Source organism: Haplochromis burtoni, unplaced genomic scaffold (genome assembly GCF_018398535.1).
Source record: "Haplochromis burtoni strain Fernald_Lab_line unplaced genomic scaffold, NCSU_Asbu1 Contig_90, whole genome shotgun sequence".
NCBI classification, from domain to species: Eukaryota; Metazoa; Chordata; class Actinopteri; order Cichliformes; family Cichlidae; genus Haplochromis; species Haplochromis burtoni.
Window position 1 is genome coordinate 127,923 of NW_024582451.1, and position 13,433 is coordinate 141,355.

A 13,433-nucleotide genomic window follows, 5' to 3' on the forward strand; every position below is an offset into this window, starting at 1 on the left:
TCTGCCATGTTTCTGTGAGTCATTTTTAGTGCATCTCAGTATGGTGCACAAAGACTTAACCGAACAGTGTTGCTTGAAAATAAGCGCTTTTTTTTCTCTCTCTCTCCATATTGTGCAATTCAGCAGTGGTAACCTGCAACTGAATCCTCTAATGTAGCTGGATGTATCACAGAAATAGTTTTAACTAAAACCCATAAAAAAAAAAAAAACTACATTAGGCTGGAAAAACTTCCTCACAGGTTCAGAAGTTTTCAGAGAGTTGAGCTTAAAACTTGTGTAACTGTCATTGCATCCAGCAAAAACACAATGTGGACCCTGTTTTTTTTTTTTTTTTTTTTTTTAAATATCTATATAAAATGGTGGTCAATTACAGCAGCAATTCGAGCTGGTGCTCCTACATACAGTATATAGGGTGTATATGTAGAAACCAGCGGTAGGAGCCAAATATTTCTAGGTCCAGTGTGTTTTGTTTGTGGGTGTTTGCATGTATCCAGGCATCTCTGTGAATGTAGTGGCTTTATATAGTAAATGTATTCTAAACGACTGAGAAAACAACAAAAACCTTGAATATTTTTTTTTAATTTTTATTCTTCTGCTTATGTTTTGTTAACTATCTACTGCACTGAAGTCTGTATTGCAAGAATGATATTAAATGTTGTTTACAATAAAATTGAATAGCCCTTTTGTTTGGATTTAAGAAGTTTACCTTGATGAACACAATAAAAATGCTTTTGCAAAAACTCTTACTGCAGAGGGGGTGGACTCTTTCCTATTCTGAAGTTGGTCTTGGTGAGAGGTGGCAAGCTGCTGTGGGAATCTTAATATGAAGATTGGAGAATTTCCCAGAAGAGAAGGTTTATTGCCTGTGCCTACAGGAACCTGCCCTGACTGTTGTCTGCACTTTAGAGTTCAGTTCAGAGTACCCAGCCTTTTGGAGCCCCTGGGCTTGAGGGTGCTCCCCCTGTCGCCCTACTAGCAGACTTCAATGCTCATCTGGGCAACGACTGTGAGACCTGGAGCGGCATGATTGGGAGAAACGGTCTGCTTGATCTGAACCCGAGTGGTGTTCTGTTACTGGACTTCTGTGCAAAAAACCCCCACAAATTGTCCATAATGATGAGCATGTTCAACCATAAGGGTGTCCATAAGTGCACATGGCATTAGGATACCGTACGCCACAGGTCGATGATCGATTTTCTAGTAGTATCACCAGATCTGCAGCAGTATGTTCTGGACGCAAGTGAAGAGAGGACCTGAGCTGTCAACTGATAGCCACCCGGTAGTGACTTGGATCAGGTGGCGGGTGGTGATGCTGGAAAGACCTGGTGCGCCTCAGTGTTTAGTGGCATTGTGCTGGCAGCACCTGGCAGAGGCCCCAGTTTGTGAGCTCTTCAGCTCAGAGGCATAAAGACTTTCTGACTGCCTCTAAGAGATTCTGGGAAAATGTGAGACGACTCAGCGGAGGAAAGGGGTTTCCCACCTGCACTGTGTATAGTGCAGGTGGAGCGCTGCTGATTTCAACTGAGGATATTGTAGTGCGGTGAAAGGAATATTTGGAGAAATTATTTAATCTGACTGATACATCTATTTAGGAAGCATAGTCTGGGGACGAGAGGGACGACTAGTCCATCACTGGGGGTGAGGTCACTTAAGCAGATAAACGTGACAGTCGCAAAAAAATGTTGAGACATTTTTTAGAGTATATGTTTGAGAACAAAAATTTCCTTTGGAGACAAGAACATTTACATTCTAGATCTAAAAAAAAACTGTTTTAAAACACATGAAAAAAAGAAAAGTCTCTTTTGTTGCGTTAAATCATTATTGTGGAAAGTACAAATTAAGTAAAAAGGTTACTGTTGATTAAAATGTGTTAATTTTAATCTCATAAATCATGACACACTGCTTTATAAGTATCGGTATCTGTATTGTATCTGCAATATTGGCAATGCACTTGGTATCGATACAGCACTAGCAGGCGATCCTGAGGCGACCTCTAAAAAGGGAGCCGCTGAAAGAACAGATTGCCCTTTAATATTGCCTGATTAAATGATTGCCTGCAAAATGTTCAGTCTTTACACGTTAAAATAAAAATATCATGAATCATATGACGAATATTTGCGTTATTAGAGTTATTGCGTTCTATCCATATTTACATTTAAGTTTTTTTTTCTTTTTTGAGTTTGAGGTCTTTTTTAGTCAGGCTTTTTTCTGGTCCTCTGTGCAGCTGGTGGGGTCCTCCTACGCCACACAACAAGCGACGCTGTCAGGCATGCTGTAGACAGGCTAGAGGTGAGTTTACAGAGACCGGAGATAAACTGATGATAAACTGCCGCAGGAAGACTTACCTCTGATTTGTGGGAGCATGTGGAGCCGCCTCGTCCTCCAGGCTCTGCTCGGCCAGCCTGCCGCCAGGAGCTTCTCTCTGACTGCTGCTCAGGTCGGTGTTTCCAGGGGCTCTGCGCTGTCCTGCACTACCGCAAATCTCTGTGCTCTAGCCCGCACATTACATCCACTGTGCTAAAGCACAGAGATTTGTAGTCTCTACCAGGTTGTTTAGATTTTGTATAACAAAGTTGGCACCAACTACTTTTAGTTAGCTTATAATAAACTGGGTTGAGACATACCAATGAAATGAATGCAATTTTATACAGAAATCCCACACTAAGACTCTCATAGAGGTTTAAGTCTGAAGTGCTATTGTGGTAGAGGCAATTAAATTATCTAGAAACCTGCTTGAGCTAGATCTGTCAATTTGTTAAGGTTATACAGACTCCAAGGAGCATAGATGCTAAAAACCATCTAAACACCCACCTACGTGCCTTGAATGTACTTTATTTTTGAGAAAGCCAATGACAGTAGGGGCTAGAGATTTAGCATAATGCCCATTAATACGCGTGTCTTTCTTCTGCACTATTTTCAGGTAGATCTTTGATGGGTAGAAGGTTAATTTCTTGTTGTTAAAAATATTTACATAAAAATATCCTCAGGATGTACAAATTACAGTTATTATCAGTTGGCTCACTTATTTTGTGGGTGGATGTGACGATTGGAAGGTTGGTGGTTGATGTAAGGAGCTTGGAAAGAAAAGCATCTGGACTTCTTAAAGTTTCTTGAAGTCCAGACGCTTTTCTTTCCAAGTTCTTTAGACTATGATGACCTGGATGACTGAGAACCTTCACAGTCATGTTGGAGGTTGATCCTTGGCTCCTCTAATCTTCATGTTGAAGTATCATTGGGCAAGATACTGAACCCCAGATTGCCCCTCATGCATCCACTGCACTCTGAGTGTGTGAATGTTAAGTTATTAGCACAGGGGGGAAAAACCCTTGTTTGAATGTTTGTTTGTAAAAAGTGCTTACCTAAGGGATAAAGCAATATATATGTATGATATATATGTATGTATAACAACCTTAATAACATTCTCAGTACATGAAATTAATGATTTGAAGTATCACAGAAGCTAGAGTCCACTTTCAAAATGTGTAAAGTTACGTGCGGTTGCTTGATGTTTCTGCAGAACACAGTCGTGGTGGAGCGATGGTGGCAAGTGCCCTTGTCCAAAGTAGGGAGTCCACCGAGGCTTCACCCTCGAAGACACAGAATCTACAAGCTGGTCGAGGATACCAAGCATGCTCCTAAGGAGAAAATGGAGCTCATCCTGACTCAGACGGTACCAAGTGAGTATCACAAGGAAGTTTAAACTAGTAACGATGTGTTTTCTAAAATTCTTTGTAATATGAAAACATCTTTTTGTTTTGTTTTTTTTTGTGACAGAGCTCGGCGGGCGAGGAGACACCGTGTTTGTAAGAAAGTCTGTTGGACGAAACAAGCTGCTGCCTCAAGGCCTCGCAGTGTATCCATCACCAGAGAACAAAGAGATGTTTGCAGAAGAGCTACGTGTGTGTACTCCATTTATATTCCATCATATATTTCAAATGTATTAAAGAGCAGTACTCAACATCACCTTTGTTTGTTTGTTTTTGTTTACACAGCTTTTGCGTGAGGGGAAAGCAGGAGACAGAATCCAAACCCGCACAGGACAACTGGTAAGTTTCATGTCAGGCGCTTTTGTTCAGTACAGCAAATAGTTTTAAAACAAAGATTTTAACAGGGGTTTCTTTCTGTTTTCAGACTGTGGAGCTCCTGAAGTGCTCCAAGCTAAAGATAAACAGAATGCCCTCCGAGGAGTTTCAGCTCAATAAAGAAGTAGTCTGCAGACAGTTTGCTAAGAAGGTGTGATGCCTTTCACTCAGTTTTTATCCATGTTTCTAATTAATTCTGTTAACCAGATAAGATACTCATATTGCTTTTGTTCCCGTAGTTGGGGATAGTGGTGCCACCTCATGCACTGAATCTTCCATTTGAACCTATTAAGGATGTAGGTGACTACTGGTGCGATGTCACGGTAAGATAAACTATATCAGTGCATCTCGTGGGCAACCTTTTGCACCAAGTGTAGCTTCGTACTGTGTCTTTGCAGCAGAAAGAAGTTGTAGTTACTCCATGTAAGCTCCATGCTGCAAAAAACAATTGTTTTCCTATTATTCTTATAATAAATAAACCCTTAGTTATGCATTATTTATTTATTTTTTGGACTGCTGTTTTACCAGATAACATAGAAACATGAGCAGTGTGTTATTTCTTTCAGGTTAATGGCTTGGATACTGTTCGCGTTCCCATATCTCTGTTCCCATACGAGGATCCGTCTGCAAGCTCTCAGCGGCAGTTGAAAGCCCAAAAGCGGCAGCAGGCAGCTGCAGCTGATTCAGAAGCTGCTGATGAGGAGGGCACTGTTTTAAAGGCAGTTTCTGACGCAGCGGCAGAGGCTGAGGCTGGTGAAGAGCCTGCAGGATCCACTGCCACAGCTACACAGACAACGGCAGACACAACAGCACCACCAAGTGGAAGCCTGATAAAAGATTAAAGGACTCAAAATGCGGATGATGTTTGGCTGTAATGCACATGTGTGCGTAGCAACAGCTGTCTGTATGTCTATTAAAATTGCTCAGTGTCACATTCTGATTATTTTGAACAGTGTTAAAATAGCCGTCCATCTTGTACTGCTTATCTGGGTCCTGGTTGTCGGGGCAGCAGTCAGATACCAACGCTCCTCCCTCTCCCCAGGGACACTGAGTGGTTCCCAAACCAGCTAGAGGCATAATCTCTCCCCGGTGTGTCCTATGTGTGACACAGGGTCGCCTCCTACCCAGGAGGAAGTATACTGGCAGTGTGGAGGTGTAGCGTCTCCACTATCGAGTCCTCCCGAATGACCAGGCTCCTTAAAGCTGAGAGTCCACACACTTTAAAGCACAATGTTTATAGCAGTTTTTAAAATCAGTTTTCAGGATGAGAATAAATAACACAAAACTGGTAAAGAGCCATCAGGATCAGCAGCTACACAGGAAACCTTTGAGTGGGAAAGTTTGTTTTACTGTATGCAGCATGAGTATTATTGTGATAGTAGCAATAATGAAAACTGCCCATAGACATACAAAGTGTAAGCAGTCAGGAAAATCAAGTTTATTGATCAATTTTAACTCGACAATGCACAAAAGTAAATGGTAAACCAAAAACCAACAAATTATTCCGAGGAATGCTGTTTAATGTCATGTTAGTGGAGTGCCAATACAGTTGTGTGGTTTGCAAGTCGTTGCATGAGATCTGCTGAAATCAAAGCTCTGCAATTTATTTTATTTATGTCGGCTTCTTTCTTCTGCTCGTGTTTAGAATTTAGCTGTAGTATTTGAGGCAGATCAGATTGTGTAATTGTTTCTGATAAGAGTTCACATTTAAAGTTTGACAACGCAAGATGTATGAAATGTATTGCATTTAGAGGAAATCTGGCTCAGGTTTGAACACTTCTGCTGTCGGGACAAAGAACAGAGGACTCGTGGAGGCTTGACTATTGCTTTGGTAAAGACAAAATGTAGTTACATAGAGTCTGGAGATATAAAAAGCATATTTTTACTGCTTTCCATCTGAGAAAGTTGAACAAATCACTAAATTCCCCCCCCCAAATTTGATGTTTAAAAAGAAGAAGAAAAAAATACATGTAAAATGTTTAAAAAAATGAATGTAATCTCCATTTTTAAGGTGGGTGTTTTGCTTTTAGCACCGCCCGCCCACCAGATGCTGCTACCATGTTAAAAATCATATTGATTTAGAGTCTTCAATGTTTCCTCAGAGCAAGAAGACAATGACGTTCATGTTTGGTTCTCTGGTCTTTTTTAGTTTTCCAGTGGGAGAAAATGAAACACACATTAAAAAATAAGAAAAATAAAACTTTTACAAACAAAAGTAGGTATCAGTTATATAATAGCAAACTTCTTATTACTAATGAGCAACTGCAGCAAGTACATGTTTATCAGAAAACAGTCGATCCTGTGTGCAGATATGTAACACGTCACAGCTTTCCAGTGACTCCAGCTTGTTTAAAATGAATAACATCCAGATTTCATTAATAACTTGCATCATTCCCAGAGAACCAAACCTTTGTTTCTGTAGATCACAAAGAAGTACAACATGAACAGGAAGCATAAACATTCAAAGGAAAAACATTTATAATAATGGCCACTTCAGAGTCACTTTACATCTGTTCTGCCAATGACTGAGCAAAAGTACCTTAAAAATACTGTTACATAAGTATAGTGCCTCTATTTAATATAAATGACAGTGAATGGGGAGTGTAGCGGTTGTGGCTGGATCTTAGATATAAGAATAACACCTGGTCAAACAACAGAACTACTGAATATTAACAGGTCAACACAAATACAGGATGGAGGGCAGGAAGGAAAATCTGTATCCAGACTGTATGCTTACTGTTTCTAAACATGTTTCCTCTTTGTGGAAGTATATTTGGAAAGCTCTACTCTAATTTCTGTATGCCACCACAGTCCACAGTCATGATGTTTAGAAGCCATATTTGGCCTGGGTCTGTCGGCGGGTTAACCTGTTTTCTGCCCAGTTGTTTTTCAGCTCCAGCTCACGTTCCTTTGCCTGTGAAACGACAGGGAAAGTAAGAAATGTTGTTTATTTGAACAGATTTCCAATAAGAAGACAAGAGATGCAGCTACGGTGAGCTAAACCATGTGGGATCAGTAAAGTATGCAAACCTACTCTGCGGGTCAGACTACAAGAGAGGGAACACCTGTGCATAACAAAGCTAACACTAACATTCTGGCAGAGATAAGGGCAACTATTTAGTTTTTTCTAATCCTTTGTGCAGGCTTCTTTCTTGCAGCTTATTGTGCTAATCACTGGCACACTGCAGCTGACAATAATAATGGATTGGATTTATATAGCGCTTTTCAAGGCACCCAAAGCGCTTTACAATGCCACTATTCATTCACTCTCACATTCACACACTGGTGGAGGCAAGCTACGGTTGTAGCCACAGCTGCCCTGGGGCAGACTGACAGAAGCGAGGCTGCCATATCGCGCCATCGGCCCCTCTGGCCCACACCAGTAGGCAGCAGGGTAAAGTGTCTTGCCCAAGAACACAACGACCAGGGCAGAGAGCCCGGGGATCGAACCGGCGACCTTCTGGTTACAGATACGATTCCCAACCCCCTGAGCCACAGGCGCCCCTAACTAGACAACTAGACTTTAGGATAGCTCTGTACAAACAGGCCACCAAGCAGAAGTATTACGTGTCTACACATGCCGCACAGAGTGCAGATTTCCACTCTGTCTCACTTTCAAAAGCAGAAAAATGATCTGTGAAGTTGGACTGCGGCTACAAAGTCTTGAATGAAATTTACATCATACAAATGCACAATGCGTGTTTTAGCAGCACCCACCTGGTGGATGAGATAAGTTATCTGATGCTTGCGTCGCTGCTGTCCTGTAGGTTGTTCTCCTCTTTTCTGTGGAAAGGTAAAGAAAAGCGGGTGTTACAAAAAATTAAAGAAAATATTCCATCTTAAAATCATGCTGTGCATCAAAATTTTAGTGAGAGGAACATAGGACAATCTGTTGCAAAAACAAGAGGAAGCGAGCCGATCGGGTCACCTTGCTAAAAGACTGCCGATGCTGCTTCTCTTCGGTCATGCTCTTGGTCATCCACTGCTGGTTGCCGCTCAGCTGGTCGTCGCCTTTGATCTCCAGAAACTTCACCTCCTCTTTGCCCCTGTTTCTTTTCCCCTGCAGCCGCATGAACTGCAGGACAAAGAAAATACCGGTTAACCAAAACCTTTTCTTAATTAACAGCCTCTAGTTGAGGACAAAACAATGATAACACCATAGAGCACAGGTACAAAAATCAGTCTATGTAAATAATAGAATTTGCTCTGATAACAAATAAGAAAAATGAGGCACACAAGTAGCATAGTTCTTACCGCTTCATCATCAAACATGGCTGAGTTGCCGGGCTCTTCAGCCTCTGCTATTCCCGGGTTGGGATCTTGGTAATATGGCTCATTGTAGTATCCCTGTTCAAGCAAAAAGACATAGGATAACAATATAATTCATTCATGTTAGCTACATTGTGACTCTTGTAATTGAGAGTCTGACACAGCATTCATACTTTAAAAGATATCTTTATCTTAACTGGAAAACACTGAAATGCAGGCATGTCTGAACTAACATGATTTATGACTTATTAGGAAAAGCTGGCATCATCTAATTGAACATAATGACTCAAGTTAACAGCATGAATCTGATACATATGTACAGTATAAAGTCATTATTACCGGAGGAAAAGCCTCTGGGCCCGCTATGGGTTGTTCATATTCATTATATTGACCTCCCCATGCGCCACTTGTCTCATGTTTTCCCCCAAAGTCGAGAGGGGCATCCGACTGCCCCGGTTCATCAGGAGCTGCAAAAGGAAGGGGCTCTGCAAGGGCTCCTGGCTCAGGGTCCAAGCTGGGGACAACTGCAGGTAGAGGTTGAGAGCTCTCGCCTAGAGAAAAGTAGTTCTGTGGGGTTATGTCCTCTTCATTATCCTGGTCATCTGAAGCTATCTGTCTAGCCAGCTGGAGGGCAGCTGACTTTGCTGCAGCTTTGATGGCGGAGGGAGACGCACTAGAACCAAGACCATGTGCAGGGGTTCCAGGTTTGGGTGCTTTCGGTTCTTGCCGTTTAGTTAGCGAATGAGGGATCAGAGGTCTGTCCGTCTCCTTCACTGTCAGGTTTTTGGGTTGTGGCAGAATGGAGGACAAGCCTGTACCTGCACCCTGACAGAGAAAGGAGATATGGGTTCAAAGAAAGAGGAAATGGCAGCTACATCATAGGAGAATGTTGTTACACTATGAAATCTGAGGAAAATAAGATATTCTTTGTCACTGGTTCCTACTTTGTTTTTATTTAATTTAAACCTCAATCAAAGAAAGAAACAATGAGAAGAGTGAAGTGGCAGACCTACATCTAGGCTAGAAATCATATAACGTGTATTTACATGCGAACCACTGTGCAAGCCAGGTTAATCTGCAGTATTTTATAACAAATAAGCATTTAGATTTTGTGTACACAAGCCTATAACATGTTTACGAGCTCATTACACTGAGGTAACATTTTATTCAAGAAACAGCATAGGGACCTTTCCCCAACACCAACATTGGTGCCTCACTGGTATATATGCATGTTGAACTATATCAATGCCTGTTTTGTATTTTTACTATTTACTACCATTTTATCTAATTCAGAAATACGTTTATTCCACATTCCCAAGGTTGATTGTGTTCATCTGGATGAGCGTTTTCAATGGGAGAAACATTTCGTCACTCATCCAAGTGACTTCTTCAGTCTCAGCTGACTGCAGGTTTACTCAACCTTATAAACAGTACATCTGCACAATAACAAACCAGCCGACTGAATGAACAATGGACTGTGAGGTCAATTCCTTGATCATTAATATGCAAATTGTCATGACCATTGACCAAAAAACCACTGATCAATGGCCATGAGTACTGCAGTCAGCTGAAACTGAAGGAGTCACTTGGATGAGTGACGAAAGGTTTCTCCCATTGAAAACGCTACGTCCAGATGAACACAATCAACCTTTTGGGAATGTGGAATAAACTTCACATAACTGCATGTGTCTGATTTGCTTACCTGATTTTGTAGTTTCTTCGTTGCTGGTTCGTCATCATCTGAGTCTGACTATGAACAACAGGGTTACAGATGATGAATTAAAACCTTATTTTATGCAAGAGGTATGAGCAAACAGCTTGAAGTAGCTCAGTACTCACATCCTGCCTCTGGATCTGCGGCACGGTGATCTTGACGGGCTCTGTCCGTTTCCTTGGCTTGGGTAGGCTGGAGAATAAGCTTCCTTTAGATGGCTGAGGATCTGGATCATCGGCTGATGAGCTATCCTCTACTGCAGTGCTCAATGCTGTCTTCTTGGCTGGCCCTTCGGTCCCTCCTGCCGATACCGTTTTTTTAGGAGCAGGCAGGTGTGAGAAGAGCCCTCCTGCGCTGGGTTTGCTCTCCGGCACGGCAGAGGTTTCCTCTGAGTCACTCTCATCACTGCTGCCATAGGCGACTAAAGACATGTTTGCTAATGTTATTAAATATGAGCAATCTGCAGAAACTCGTGGACATGGATAACCTCTTCTCCTTGATCGCAAGAAGCCGTACTCACACTGGCTTATCCGACGAACTGACTTCTGTTAAAAGGTAAGGGAATCTCTGATCGCTAAAGCTGCGATGATAACGACATGAAGCCGAGCGAAGCTGTAGTAGAATATAGCGCAGGGAGTTAAAAGGGGTCGCCGCAATGAAACGACTGACTCAAAGCTCTGTCCAAGTTCGCAATGCTAGCCAGTGTTAGCTAGGCCACCGCAACAAACGATATCAGCTAGCTGACCGCTGTGTTCCAGAAAAAAAAAGCAGCTCTCCTTAAAAGTGCTATTATAAATAAAGCAGCAGCTATGTTGTTTCACACCACAATGCGCAACTTTACTGTGTTGTTTCGCCAACAAAATAAGCTCGTTTAGTCCCTTGGCTCCATCAAAACATTCGCCTCCATCGTTCGTGATCGAAAATGCGACAACTGCGCAGCTTTTTGCGCAACACTCTTCTTCTTCTCCTCCTCCTCCTCCTCTTTCTTCTTCTTCTTCGTGTTTAACGGCGGTTGGCAACCAACGTAAAGGAGCATTACCGCTTCCTACTGTTCCGGAGTATGGGTCAGACAGTGAGCTTACAATCTGTGTCCAAAAAACAACACAAAACCAAAAAAAAAGACCCTACAGTCTTTCATAAACACCTATATCCTTCAGAAACCCCACCAGTTCTCTCACCTGTGCCCTACTATCCTCCAACACACTCTTCAGATTAAATTCCCCAATTCCCCGCTCCTTCAATCTATTCTGCAGAACTTTCCTCTCCACATCATAACCCTTGCACCGCAGTATTACATGCTCTTCCTCTTCTCCGCTTCATTAATCACATTTTAAACAACTTCAGACCACTATCGCCCCATATGGCTCGAATAGGGAAACAATATGATTTCGAAGCACATCTATACTTTTGATTATCAGGACTGTACCGACAACTGGCGTCAACCTTTAAAATATTCTTTTTTTTATGCTTTAGATTTGTAGTAAACTGTTCTGCTTCAGTAATTTAAATGTATACATAATTAGAGCAGCAAAATTATACAGACATCATAAAAAGTGAAGACTTGAGCATTTATACATGTTGTCCCCTTTTACTCTTGCCCTTCTGAAGAAAATGCCAAAACAGTCTTTAAACAATAATGCTGAAAAAAAGAAAGAAAAGAAAATCAGTGACCTCAGACAAGATTCATGGGTGTAGAGAAGGATGATAGACAGGGGGCTAGTGTGACAGAGGAAGATAGAGAGAGATAGAGGCGACCCTCAAAAGGGAGCAACCAAAACAAGACAAAGAAGAACAAGCCACAGTAATGTGTCTGTGAAGGTTCTCAGTCATCCAGGTCATCGTAGTCAAAGGAGCTTGCAAAGAAAAGCGTCTGGACTTCTTTAAGTTACTTGAAGACGTTTCACCTCTCATCCGAGAAGCTTCTTCAGTTCTAAGGTCAAATGGTGGAGAGTCCCAGATATAAACCTAGAAACAGGATTTAAACCTTTAAGCTAGAGATGGCACGATACCACTTTTTTATGTCCGATACCGATACCGATATCATAAATTTGGATATCTGCCGATACCGATATGAATCCGATATAGTGTTTTTTAATCAACAAAACTTTTTAAATATCTTGCTGCATTTTGTATAAGTTCATACTCAAGTTTAAAACAACAACTACACTAAAGCTATTCTGTTATACCTGTATACAAAAAAAATATTTCATAGTTCAGCAATACTGATCAATCTAATAAACTTAGACCTACACCATCCTCCCTATTCTGGTATTTTAAAGAGTACTTAGCGTAAATATTAAGCAACCTAACTAATAGGGTTCCAACTCCCAGCAACAACAAAAATAAATAAATAAAAATAGGGAACCACCCCTCACGCTCCACCTCATGATGCTTAATCGACGTAATCAACCTTAATTTGATGCAGTGTGAAAAAAATGCACAGAAATCAATTATTTTTCAAGAAATATTAAATAGATTCAACATCTTTCTTCAACAAAATTGCAGACTGCACAGATGGTACCTTCCCAAAGGAAAAAGTACTATAGCTTACTAGGGTATATATATTAGACTTAATAGTCACTATATACAGTAATTGACTTCTATTCATTTTACATCAAATTAAAACTTTGGGTGTCAGATAATTATTTATTAAAAGCTAGACATTTTAAATGAGAATAAGAAAGAAAAGTATGTCTTTGTGCCCCCTTTTCCCAGTTAATGCCCTATCGGCCCCCCTGGCTAAACTTTGCTAGATCCGCCCCTGCACAGTTACCAGCCGTCAGCTACGTAGAAAACGATCCTGGTGTAGAAAGTAATATTAAATAAATTGTAACAACAGCTGATCAAGCTTAAACGTGCTGCTGTTGTTCAGCCGCTGGTTTCCTCTTTCTGGCGCAAAGTGGACCAAAAACAAACAAGAGAGACTCGCGACAGAAAAGCCGATCAGCTGATCATTAGCAGTTTCACGATTGAAGTAGCAGCCGGAGAGCGAGAGGCAGTCGCTCGTTAAGCTTAACGCAGGAATGCTTTACAAACATTCAGAGATGGACTTACACACTTGCTTTACTTCTCTCGGGGATAACTTTGTCGGAGATGAAATGCCAGGTTGCTAGCGAAGCTCCAAATGCTATCCAGACCACCGACAGGTCCCGCATGCCACAGCCACTCTATCACGTGATGCATACTGCTCCGACGTGCTAACGTTCTGAGGTGAGTTACGGCGTATGTGAGGTGCTTTCGTGATATTTAATGGATCGGATTACATTTTTTATTTTTCTCCGATATCCGATCCAGTAATTTAGGTCAGTATCGGACCGATACCGATACGTAATATCGGATCGGTCCATCTCTACTTTAAGCTTCAATTA

General features: G+C 41.5%; 2 protein-coding genes across 2 annotated transcripts; one reads left to right on the top strand and one right to left on the bottom strand.

The window, feature by feature from the left end:
• Window positions 1-2,235: 2,235 nt before the first annotated feature.
• Window positions 2,236-5,016, top strand: mrpl9 (mitochondrial ribosomal protein L9). Its single transcript, XM_005927551.3, has 7 exons — window positions 2,236-2,437; window positions 3,518-3,677; window positions 3,775-3,899; window positions 3,993-4,046; window positions 4,132-4,233; window positions 4,322-4,405; window positions 4,649-5,016. Exons 1-7 carry the CDS (start codon window positions 2,363-2,365, stop codon window positions 4,922-4,924), a joined length of 876 nt encoding a protein of 291 aa, XP_005927613.1. The 5' UTR covers window positions 2,236-2,362; the 3' UTR covers window positions 4,925-5,016.
• Window positions 5,017-5,493: 477 nt separating this feature from the next.
• prcc (proline rich mitotic checkpoint control factor) lies at window positions 5,494-11,899 on the bottom strand. Its single transcript, XM_005927550.3, has 7 exons — window positions 10,191-11,899; window positions 10,054-10,101; window positions 8,691-9,176; window positions 8,337-8,429; window positions 8,011-8,157; window positions 7,800-7,865; window positions 5,494-6,996 (listed from the first exon to the last, which is right to left on the bottom strand). The coding sequence occupies exons 1-7, from the start codon at window positions 10,494-10,496 to the stop codon at window positions 6,910-6,912; spliced, it is 1,233 nt and encodes a 410-aa protein (XP_005927612.1). The 5' UTR covers window positions 10,497-11,899; the 3' UTR covers window positions 5,494-6,909.
• Window positions 11,900-13,433: the final 1,534 nt, after the last annotated feature.